The sequence below is a fragment of the Streptopelia decaocto genome (assembly GCF_964273445.1).
Source record: "Streptopelia decaocto genome assembly, chromosome: 15".
NCBI classification, from domain to species: Eukaryota; Metazoa; Chordata; class Aves; order Columbiformes; family Columbidae; genus Streptopelia; species Streptopelia decaocto.
In genome coordinates this window covers 218,764-230,882 of record NC_138670.1, presented here as the reverse complement: position 1 = coordinate 230,882, position 12,119 = coordinate 218,764, and the positions used below count along the sequence as shown (strand labels likewise).

The window sequence follows — 12,119 nt, the reverse complement described above, 5'->3', positions numbered from 1 at the left end:
TGATGCTGGGGTGCAGCGCGCTCGGTGTGCCGCGGTGCGCGCTCCGCTGTGCGCCGAGGGCTGAGCTCCTTCACGCCTGGTTCGTGCGGATGAGGCAGCCGGGGGGCTGGGGAGCCACATGGCCCTGCAGCGGCTGTCGGAGCGTGACCAGGGACGCTGCCGTCACCCTCACTAACCCTCCCTGGCCCGGCAAAGCAGGACTGAGCCTGAACTCTCTCTCTTTTTCTCCCATAAAAAAATCAAGTGGATAATGAGATTGTTTTTACATCATTTGACAGCAAATGCAGCTGGATCCCCACAAGCTAGAAATAGGTGGTAAACTTGACCTGTTCAGCAGACCTCCTGCCCCTGGAGTGTTTCCAGGCTTCCATTATCCACAGGATCTTGCCAGGCCTCTGTTTTCTACCACAGGTAAGGGAAGATCATCTTTTGTGTATGTGTAATGTGTATCTCTGCAGCTCCGTATGCCTTGGAAACCGGAGCAGGCAGGACGGCTCCTGGGCATGTGGGGGCTGTTGTGCCCAGGGCTCTCGGAGCCGCTGCGCTGGGCTCTGCTGCCCCCGGTGCAGGATCCTGCACGTCGCTGAGCTGCGGCACTTGGCTCCTGCAGTCACAGCTGTGCGGCTGGTTCTTATGCGCCTGATTAATAGGCTATAGAGTGATTTTTTAAAGTGATTTTGATAAAACACTTGAAAATGTTTCCATTGCACAGGATTGGAAGTGGCCCCGGTCTCTTTCTTGCTTGTATATTTGCCACGTTGTTCTTCTCAGCTGCTCCACTCACAAAGTTTTTGTTTGTTTTCTGAAAACAAGGGTTTTTTTGCAAAAGGAAGACTTCAATAACAGCATCGAAAGTATCACAAGAGGTCTATTTGAGGAGTGTTCGTTTTTTAAATTAAAAAATCCCCCTATATGTTATGAAGTGCAGCAATCTCTAAGGCTTAAATTGGCATATTGAACTTAAAAATAATAATAATAAAAAAAAAATTAAATGCAGTTTACATTGATCAACTGCTTTCCAATCTGTTGGAGAAGTAATTACAATTAATGCAATTCCCAAAGTGCAGTGAACTTCACTACACTGTTCTTGGTGGTTCTGCCCACGGGAGACTGCAACTCCTGACGTTCTGCTTTCGGAGGTCACTGCTGCTGCTCCTGTTGATTGCCATCTGCCAGCTGTTGGCTTTGTTCTCTTCCCATGGCTTTACTTTCCCCTTAGACTTTTTCAGATTTTCTTTCCGTGTTTAAGACGTCGAAGTCTGCCTTCTGTATGTTATTAATTGGCAGCTAATGTAATTTTCTTTCCTAACTTTACTCTGATTTTATGATGCAATATGGTGCTCTCATTCTAACTCAATGCGGACGTGGTCATATTCGTGGTTGAAATTAATGAGGTTCAAAGTGTTACAAATTTTGTCCCAAATGTGACAGAACAGCAACAGATGAGAATGCAGCTGAAACCTCCATGAGAATTGATTTTCAAATGCAGATGTTAGATACCCCTCAGGAACTCCACCGGTGGCTCCGTTTGTCTTCCCACCCTTATCTGTGGATGGAAGTTCTTAACCATCAAATGCACATTTCCAGCACATATAATCAGTGCTGATGCTGTGTGTACATTGTGGGATGCTACCCTGTGTTTTGGTCTCTATAAAGGTACTTTGATAGTACAGGGCCAAAATATTTATTGCATCTGCTTCAGTGCATAAACAGAGATGATGTACAAACCTTGCTGTGGTAGCTGTTTCTTTATCACTGTGTTCAGTCTGTCCTGTGTTGTCATTATGCAAATGTTGTTCCGTATATGGTTTTGCTACTGAAAGCTGTATGGGCAGAGTTTACCCTATCAGGCAGAAAAGCACCAGTCCAGTATTATCTTGAGCTTTTTCTCTTAAAGATGCAAGTGTGGCTTGCTTCTCTATTCATAAAAGCAAGAGGGGAAATAATATGTAATAGATACATTAAAGAAGGCAAATTAATAGAAAACTTTCACTAGAGATAAATAACCTTGCAGTAGCTTGTTCGTGAGTATATTAATCACAGGAGTCACCACACGGTAGATCTAGGTAAAGAGTGCTATCAAAGTGAACAAACATTGCGACAGCAATATATAGATGAATAAATCTTTTACTCTGCAATATCCGAAGCATTCTTTTCACCTTATCGAACAAGCATGCCATTGATGTGAATCATTGGTTCTGCTGCATTGCCTAGTTACTGTGGGAGACATAAGTTATCTTGGGGCCACCTGTCTGCAGGACGGATGTTCAGCTGCCTGGCAGACGCTCTATTTAATAACAGCCTGACAGCCTGCAATGCCACTTCTGGCTTTCTCCAGAGGATTTGTTATTATCAGCCCATGTAGTTGAGTTTGTAAGCCGTCCCCTTTGAAGAAATCTCCCATTCCTTCTGAAATCTTAAAGGATTAGAAAGATGACAGTCTCCATCCATCTTGAAGCATTGGAGCAGTCAGAATGTTTATAGATAACTCCAGGTCTCGTTGCCGTGGTCTCTCTTAGGTTTCCTCAACTCATTTTCTGGCTGCTTAGGTTTGTGGTGTCCAAGCTGGTGAGGGACACGCAGCGCTGTCTCCCTCTCCAGTTCTACAGTCTGCTTGTGTTCTGGACACGTGGGAGCATTTTACAATGCGCCCAATGTTGTTGGGCTCTGTCACCAGGGAAGACCAGGTCAGGGACTGACCAGCACCTCCATAAAAAACAGTATGGCCTTTCTTTAGGATGCAGTTTCTCCTGTGCATATTAATTTCTTCCCTTCGTTTCCCTCCACTTTTGCTGTGACCTTCCATAGTGTTTTCAGCGCTGATGATACATGGTGGAAAGCTTGTTTCAGCCCCTTCTTGTCCCTTGCCTCAAGCCAGTGTAATCCAGCATGCTCAGCAGTGGGGTTCCTGTCCCATGAGGCCACGTGGCACCATGGCCATGAGCAGTGTCCAAGAAAGGTAAAAAAATACCACGGCGGGAGCCTGTGGATGCAGAGACAGACGTGAGAGCGTGGGTGTGGCTCTCATGGGAGAGGCATGATTGGCGTTCCCTGCGTGCCTGATGTTAACTGGTGTTTCATGTAGACTCTAATCAGCCACTGCCGAGCACCTTCTGTCTGGGCCCGTAACCTGGGCTGACCCTTTTAAATGTAGACACAGAATAATGACTGAAAACACCAGACAAAGTCACTTCCTCCTTGCTACAGGTAGCAGCAATGCTCAGTGCAAGGTCTTCTCCTGCCTCCTGGTGCCCACAGACTCTGTTAAAGGGCACTCAGAGAAATCCTGCCTGTAGCTCGCTCAGCTGGTGTTCAGGCTCTTCTCCTGCCTTTGCTGTGTTTAAATCTGACCTGTGCCTTTGCATCTGGTTCTTGGATGTGACGGCCAGGACCTCTGTGTATACAAGCAGTCACTTGCCACTCAGCTAAAAAGGTACCTTGTTCTCACAGGTGCGACCCATCCAGCCACCACCCCTTTTGGTCCTTCACCTCATCACAGCAGTTTCCTGCCTACTAACCACTTGGCAGGTAAGTGTAAGTAACCCCTGCCTTCACCTTTATGCCTGTGCCCCGTCCCTGGCTCCCCGTCGCGGTCCAGCCCTGAGCTCTGTCGCACCAGGGCAGGGAGAGGCTTGACCTGTCCCGGGAGCTGCTCCCCCCCACACCAGCCCCTGGTCTCCTCCAGAGGAGAGCAGCAGGACTAGCAGAGCCCCTCCTGCAAGAGAAGAGGGCATTGCAGGGCAGGCAGGTCTGTCACCACCGGGACTCTGCGCGGGAGCTGAAATGTGACTGTAGAGCCCTCTGTGCTGCTGAACGTGCCCAAGGAAATCGGGGGGAAATTTATGCAAAGGTACCTCAAACAAGCCGCAGTTTAAAATGGACTCCTCCTGTACTGTTGCCCACCTATGGAAGTTCTTGGCTAGGTTCTATATTAAAGTTCAGTGAACAATTCCTGGGAAATAGCTGTTCTGCACATTTTGCCAGCCTTTTCGGTTTCCTAATTGACAGTAAGTAGAGCCTGACTTTCTCAAATTTCCTCATTTTAGAAGCTCACAAGCAGCTCATTGCCAATTAAAGTTCAAGCTCTGTTGATTAATGCTTTAGTAACACTCATCCAATCAGTAAATGTGGCATGCCACATGACCTGGTAGACTTTTTTCTGTTGCAGATAGCCAGATTTATATCAATTCCTGAACGTCCTGTCAAAATTAACTGTATCTCTACAGAGTCACTCAACTGCTTAATATTAAAGGAGAGGGCAAAAATACCTATTTAAAATAAGCAAATAACTGTTTGCTTAAAGATCCAAGGTATTTATGCTATTTGCCTTGAAATTTTAAATCTAAGGATATCCATGAGGAAGTGGAGAGCACCTCACCTCCTGTAACATAGCAAGTTAAAGATATTAAAGGGTCGCTCAGAAAGCCAGTGCATAGGAGAAGTTGTTTGTTTATAGACGACCAGCAGAAAAGAAAACAAGTGCAGAGGGTTAATGTAACCGATAGCCATCTCTGGAGTGCAGAAACCTGAGCTGGGCTGTATCCGCTCAGAGAGGAATCTCTTCTGATGGTGGGTGCCTTTAATGAAAAAAAAAAGGCAGGATAAGCACCAGTAGCCAAATAGTCGGATACTTGACTAGGAAGGGCAAGATTCATCTTTTGCCTCAAAGGATGCAAATCTCCCGTCCCTTTGCACAGTAGCTCCTCAGACTATGCTGTCGTTTCTTCTGCCACCACTGGGATCAAGGAAGCTAATTTGTGAGAGTATTTTGGCACAAACAGGCCAAAGTTAGTTGGTGTACGGATGGATGTCAGTAGCAATTAGCTTAGGACAGTCTCTGTGCACTATAACAAAGAGGGTAGAAAGTTGTATACAGAAACAAGAGTGAGATGGTGAGTCCCTTGGGTATTCTGACTGAGGAGCCTGCTGAAGTTCTTCTTTCAAGGCAATTGCAATGTACTGATAAGGAACTGATAGTACTGATAGCGAGTTATAGCTCAGCAGCAGCCACCCTAATTTCAGCTATTAGACCTTAATTTCTAGCTCCCCTCTGACTGACACACAAAAGTTTATTACAGCACCTGTTGCAGAGTGAGCACTGAATCCCTTCTCCATTTTAACATGATGGGAATTTTCTGTGCCAAGAACCTTGCAATGAGAAGGATCAGCTTAAAGTCTGGCCTAATCCTACTTGGATTCAGACCGTTAAGAAGGGGAGGGGTGCATTTCATTCTCCAACATTCTTGGCTAAATGCCTGCTAAATCCCTGTTTGCCTTTCCAGATCCATTTAGCAGGTCAAGCACCTTCAGCGGCCTTGGGAACTTAGGCAGCAATGCCTTTGGAGGATTAGGCAGTCATGCTCTGAGTAAGTACTGGCTGGGTTACTGCAGACAAACATCCCTTCCAGAAAAGCCATGTGCTAATATTTACAGCAGCTGGTGGTAGTTTTTAAAGAAGTTTAATTCCTAACCTCCATTCTCCTATCTGAAAACACTGCACCTAAGATTTCCAGGTCTCTGCGGTGGGAGCTTTTCTGCATGTCACAGATCACTAGCTGTGCTCTGTGTCTCCTCGCTGCTGAAGGCTTGTGTGCTTGTGTGCTCCTAGAGGTGCTAGAGCTGCAAGACCCCATCAGGCTCTGGGTCTCTATGGGCATCTAAAGTAACACCCTTCAACCGTGAAGATGTGCAGTGGAACAGCTATTGATAATTCTCCTAATTCAGCGTTTAGACTCCCTCTGTAACCATTGTCTGAAGTTTAACTTGCCTGTATAAATGATTTTACTTCAAAACCATGTTACCTGTAGGCAAGACATGCTTGAGAGCCACACATAAGAGAGTATGCCTTTGCGTCTCATGGTGCAACAGGAATTGGTTGAATATTGATGGAGGAAAATCAAGTGACTGTTCTGAAAAGCCTACAGCCAAGCTCTGTTTTTATACACACACATACCACCAAGTAGTCTGGTTTCTTTAACAAAGAAGTCCCTGAATCCTCAGCTGCAGGAGCTGATTGCTTGTAACTACCCACAAATTAAAGTTTCTGCCGGTGAGGGGAGCTGAGGGAGAATATTGCTTTTGTGCTGCAACCCTTGCCGGGGTGGGGGGAGAGGAGGACCTGGGCATTTTGAGTTGTCTCTGAGATAATCAGATATACAGTTAAGGCTTCTTCTGCCGATAGCCTTAAAAGAGCTGGTGGATCTTTCACCCAGTGTTGGAGGTATCTGTGTCTACCTGCTAGTAGCTCCCCCTCAGCATTAGCTCCATATTAAAAAGTCTTTAAAGTCTTGAAAGGACAGTTCTGGCTGTGATTGGCATTGTGCAAAATGTGTATGTAATTATTTGGTTTGAATTATTTTTAACTCTTCCTCCCTCTGCTGTTATTCTAGCTCACAACAATATTTTTACTCACAAAGATGGCCCAAACCTACAGAATTTCAATAATCCCCACGAGCCATGGAACAGACTCCATCGGACCCCACCGTCCTTCCCGACGCCTCCACAGTGGCCCAAGCCCACCGATTCGGAGCGAAGCTCCTCGGTGACAAACCATGACCGAGACAGGGAGCGGGAGCGAGAACCCGAGAAGAGGGATCTTTCTCTGAGTAAAGATGACAAAGAGAGGTAAGATGACTGTGCTTTTGAGCACTTTCTTCTGGGCCTCCTTTTCCTCTATATTTTTTTTAGTCTTAAAATAGCCTTTAGAGCAAAATGTTGCTTGTCTGTGAAGCAGCTGATAGGCCTCTTCTTCAGATAAGCACAAGTCCTAGCAACATTTAAAAAGAAGTCTTTACCTTTTAGGATTTGCCCTCTGTGGAAATGAAGGTAAGCTGGTCCCTGCTAGTAAGTCAGTGAAAAACGTCAGGCTGAAGAGATGATCGTGTTGCTGTGTTTTTGGGGTATACCTGCCTGTTTTCAGTGCAGCTGCTTTAAGGTTGCTCTGTATTCTGAAATCATGAAAGTAGCGTCGTGATGTGTCCTTTGGAGACAGTCATACTTCTCATTAATGTACATATATGCCGATGAATTCAAATGTTAGCTGGACATTGATGAGATAAAAATGCAAATGCTTGTATCTGGAGCAGTGTGCATGAATCCATTAGCCAAACTGATTTTTAAAATTGCATTGTAGACAAATCCTTATTAACGATGACAGGAGGGTATCACCTGGGCTATAGATACTTCATTAGCTTCCAGTTATATGATTTTGAAGCTGTAAAGCCCTTTATTTTTCAGAGCTTGGTAGTCTCCAACAGGCTACTTCTTTGTAGGCAATAACAGCCTGCAAGCCTTAGATGTGTGTGTTTGAGTAGTGATAGGGGGTTCGTAGTTTGCCTGGAGTGCTTTTAATGAGATCTTCAGGCAGTGCCTTTGAACAAGATTATATGGAATCAATAGGCTGAAAATCATCTTGCTTTAAATGTTAGATTGTCTGACACCCTTGCATGGGTAGTCATTCACATGGAAGCTCCCTTCTTGGCTTTAGTGTAATTCATTTGCAAACGAAGGTTACTTTATTCTCAAGAGTGTTCACACGGGGTTTAACATGTCTGTCACATTTCTATTAATTCAACTTAAGCTGTCCGCAGCATCCCCGTTTGGACGTGGTTTTAATAAACCACATCACTGACCAGCAATCAGGACTACCGTAGAGGAAGAAATCTGGGTTAGCAGATGTAATCATAAGGCACAAATACTTACAAAACTCTCCAAAACACCTCCAGCTTTCAGCACTCAGGTCTTACAGCTCTCAAAAGCAAACCCGGCATAAAACCTGGGCATCAATGAGCCTCTCAGCTGCATAATGCAGTTCTCTCAATCACACCATCATACTTTGCATTTAAAGTGACTCTCATTCAGAGCAAAGTGCTTTTAAAAGGTGAGTGTTATTTATTCCCCTCTTAAAGAGGTGGGAGTAACTGTGACTAATTGGCTTGCTGAGAGATAGAGGTGCAGTTAGAAATGTAAACTCTCATGCCTCTCTTTCTAAACCATAGACATTGTCATCAAACCTCATAGCAGGTCCTCTTGAAGTGGAGGTCAATTACTCCGCTCCATGACCTAGTTGAGGATGTTTTTCCTTAAGCACCTGGCTTACCTGCCAAAACAGCCAACGACAAAAACTCTTCTGCAGCTCCATAGGAAAATAAGCATTATATTGTGTCTGCTTCCAGTCAGCAAGGCTGTCTTGTGAAGGACCTGCGAACATTTCTGTAGGCTTCTATTTTGTGCGCCTCAGTGCATGTTTTAGTAGAGGAAACTGAGTTAAGAGTGTTACAGCCAAGAAAATCATTGTCTGGCAGCAGGATGTATTTATAAACAACAAGCATTTAAAAAAAAACAAAACAGAACTGTCTAGAATTCTTCTCTCCCCACATTTCTCAGTGAAGTGGCCTTTTTCTTAAGGTGAATACACTGTTCTTTCAAATGCATCCCCAATTTAGTCCTCAGATTTGTGAACATGTATCATTTTTTTTCTTACGTAGTATGTAAAGGAAGGTAGCATGTATCTTTTAATGTAGCATCACAGCTATAGCTGATGCTAGCAAAGCTTTTCAAATCATTTTCTGAGCAATCTCTAATTACACAACTAGACACAGCACTATGCGTGTCCAGCATCACGTGTATGTTTGTTCACTCAAAAACAAGGATGTCTGTTCTCTCTCTCTACAGAGACCTCATGGATAAAAACAGACATTCAAACAGATCCTCACCGGCATCGGCTCCAGTGACACATCAGATAAGCAATCTCATCCGCAGCAACAGCCAGACTTCCAGTGATCCCATCCGGCAGGTCAGCCTCAGCGAGAGGGAAAGGGCCAAAGAGCCCGAGCGAGAGCACCCTGACCGGCTGCGAGAGCCGCCCGTGGCAGAGCACAAGATTAAAGAGAGCCGCTCCCCAGTGAAGGAAACTCCAAGCCATGATAAGAGACCCTCCGAGGACAACACAAAGCCAGTAATCCAATCCGTGTCCCCATACAGCAAACCCGCACTAAGTGAGAGCTTGAAGCTTACCAATCTAATGAGCAAGGACATGGAGAGAAAGACAGAGCTTCCCAGCGACCTCCAGAAGATTAAGAACGACATCAAAGTCAAAGAGGAGAGGAAGGAAGACAGTGATGTGCTAGTGGTAGGGTCTGAGCCTTCACAGCACTCTCGGTCAGTGGAGCATCCCACACCACCTGCTTTGCATGGATTATCATTGCCTCACTCGATGGCTGCCTCTATGCCCATCTCCATGGGCAGCGTGCACCAGATGAACAACATGAACGTTCTGGACCGCAGCAGAATGATGACCCCGCTCATAGGCATGAATCCTTTGTCGGGAAGAGAGAGGCTGCCGCATCCTGGATTTTCCTGGGACCCGATGAGGGACCCATTGCGTGATGCCTACCGGAGCTTAGACCTGCACCGTCGGATGGACTTCCAGCTCCGGACGGATCCTATCCATAGGTTCCCTACCACCTCTGGATTTTATGACCACGAGCGTTCTTATAGAGACAGGGAGCCACACGACTATAACCACGAAAACCTTCTTGAAGCCCGCCGAGAGCAGGAGCGGTTGCGGCAAGTGGAGGAAAGAGAGCGCTTGCACTTACGGGAAGAACTTGAGCGTGCCAGAATGCACCACTTGCACTCGTCCCCCATCGAAAGTCACCTGGCGCACGTGCCATCCTTCATGCCTCATTTAAGCGGGATGCATTACCCCAGACTGAGTCCATCCACTGCCATGCACAACGGGATCTTGAACAGGAACCCGCCGACCGCCGCGCTGAGCGCCCCGCCGCCCCTGGTCCCGGCCAGCAGCACCCGGCCTGCCTCCCCCCGCAGGACTACCCCGCTGGCGCCCGCGGAGCCGCGGGACTACTCCCCGTCCAGGAACCCCAAAGAGGTAGAGGCACGATAGTCCAGCACCGAGCTGTCCACTCGCCTGTACATAGAACACAAAGCAAAACAAAAAACAAGCAGGAAAAAAATCCACAAAAAAGAAAATCCACAAAAAAAAGCCTTTTACAAGATGCACTGCTGTAAACTTTTTTTTTTAATGTAAAATTTGTAGAAGTTAAGCACATTTCCATAAATAACGGGGTCGGGGATGCAGACTTTCCAACAAGAAGAAGGTTGCTAAGAATGGGAATTTAATATATAGGTATTGATTTTGGTTTTGTTTTTTGTTTCTGTGCTAAAAAAAAAAAAAAAAGTTAAAAATGTCCAGTTTGTACATTTCTTCCCAAATGTGAGAAACATTTTTAATGGATTTGTATTTTTTTTAATTTTGTGCTCTTTCTTCACTTGAAAAAGAAAAAAAAGAAATTTTGCTTTTGTTTTTAGTTAAATTTGCATTTTAAGGGCCTCAGATCCTTAAGAAAAAAATACCCAGGGTTTCTTAAAAGTATTATTTATGGAAATACTGTAGTTTTACAGTCCACTGTGAGGTTCCCTTCTGAGGCCAATTGATCATTTACCTTGGTACTTTGGAACCGAAGTTACAGATATATATTAAAATATTAATAATAATAATAATGTACAAAACTGTTTGTTTTTTGCCTTATTATATTATGCAGAAATTTAAGAGGAATTTTTTTTGACTTCTTGTTTTAAACAACAACAAAAAAAAAAAACAAACTGTAAATATTCTGTTAATATAAATGTACACCAATATTAAATTCTTAACATAGGTAGACTTTATAAAAATGGTTTCTAGAACCACTCTGGTTATTTGTTAACATGGTTACAACTCATACTCTTGTCACAGTCAGAAATTCACACTCAGAAAGCAAAGTACGGCAAATACTCTTCAACTATGCAAGAACTGGGAGGCAGGTCTTCAGGTCTCAGTGGATGCTGGGGGGAGGAAGCACCAACCCAAAACAACCAACTCGCAACGGTGGAGACGGAACGGACGCGCACGAGAGGAGGAAGGAGGATGCTTGTGTTTAACCGGAAGGATAGAGACTGGACTTTCTGTGCAAACACAAGGGACGGCTCAGCGAGGACAGACGGACACGCTCCTGGAAGGGAACCCCGGTTTCCCGCCGTTCCCGCGGGAGGGGCCGGTGGGGCCGGCACAGACCCATGCGCAGACCCTTTCCTTTGATTCGCTTCTTTTCTCTTTTTTTGTGTTGTGGGCAGGATCGCTGGCAAGCAAGGACAATTTTCTGTGGACCCCTTGTGCTAATTGTGCAGTGTTCTTATGGAATCTGTATACAAGACAAAGTAGAATTTTAGGAGTGCAAAAAAAAAAGTCTAATGGTTGATTAAAAAAAAAAAGAAATTCTGATATATTATCTATAGTACATGAAGACCATAAGCAAATGTTTGTTTCAGTGTGGTTCTGCCTTGAACTGCTTTTTGGCATGATTTATTTTTTATTTCCAATTTTACTTTTCATCCATATGTAAATTTTGCCATGTTTTACTTGCTGTACCATCCCCCCTCCCTTATTTTATTTTTCAGTGTCCATGTTTTATATATCCTGGGCTTTTTCTCTCTAGTTAATTCAGCCATCCGCTACTATTTTCTTGGCTCTGTAACTCTTGTTTCCCCTCTCCCCGTCCTCCCCCCTGCATCCCCTGTAATTTTAAACATTCGGTTTCCTTGTAGATCAATGAAGATAAATACAGCATTGATTTTGGATGAACGCGGCGGTGCGGTGTCTGTGTGGCAGCCGGGCGGGCGGAGGCCGCCGGCGGAAGGTGCCGCCGGGGGGTTCTTGCGGCAGAAGGAGCGTGGCCGTAAGCGCTGCTCGGGGGGGCAGCTGCGCGGTGGGCCGGGGGCGGCCGCTGCGCGGTGGGCTGGGGGCGGCCGCTGCGCGGTGGGCCGGGGCGGCCGGTGGGCCGGGGGCGGCCGCTGCGCGGTGGGCCGGGGGCGGCCGCTGCGCGGTGGGCCGGGGCGGCCGGTGGGCTGGGGGCGGCCGCTGCGCGGTGGGCCGGGGCGGCCGGTGGGCTGGGGGCGGCCGCTGCGCGGTGGGCCGGGGGCGGCCGCTGCGCGGTGGGCCGGGGGCGGCCGCTGCGCGGTGGGCCGGGGCGGCCGGTGGGCTGGGGGCGGCCGCTGCGCGGTGGGCCGGGGGCGGCCGCTGCGCGGTGGGCTGGGGGCGGCCGCTGCGCGGTGGGCCGGGG

General features: G+C 46.5%; 1 protein-coding gene across 17 annotated transcripts in view; it reads left to right on the top strand.

Moving 5' to 3' along the window:
• FBRSL1 (fibrosin like 1) overlaps positions 1-11,294 on the top strand; it is a 476,831-nt gene extending 465,537 nt beyond the window's left edge. For 16 of the 17 annotated variants that reach the window (XM_082066493.1, XM_082066491.1, XM_082066503.1 and 13 more), the window contains 5 exons: positions 279-411; positions 3,451-3,528; positions 5,283-5,366; positions 6,390-6,624; positions 8,674-11,294. In XM_082066493.1, coding sequence (XP_081922619.1) covers positions 279-411; positions 3,451-3,528; positions 5,283-5,366; positions 6,390-6,624; positions 8,674-9,907 — 1,764 coding nt within the window. In that variant the 3' untranslated portion in view covers positions 9,908-11,294. The remainder of the gene's footprint in view (positions 1-278; positions 412-3,450; positions 3,529-5,282; positions 5,367-6,389; positions 6,625-8,673) is intronic. The other variant, XM_082066502.1, reaches the window with a different exon arrangement.
• The last annotated feature ends 825 nt before the right edge of the window (positions 11,295-12,119 follow it).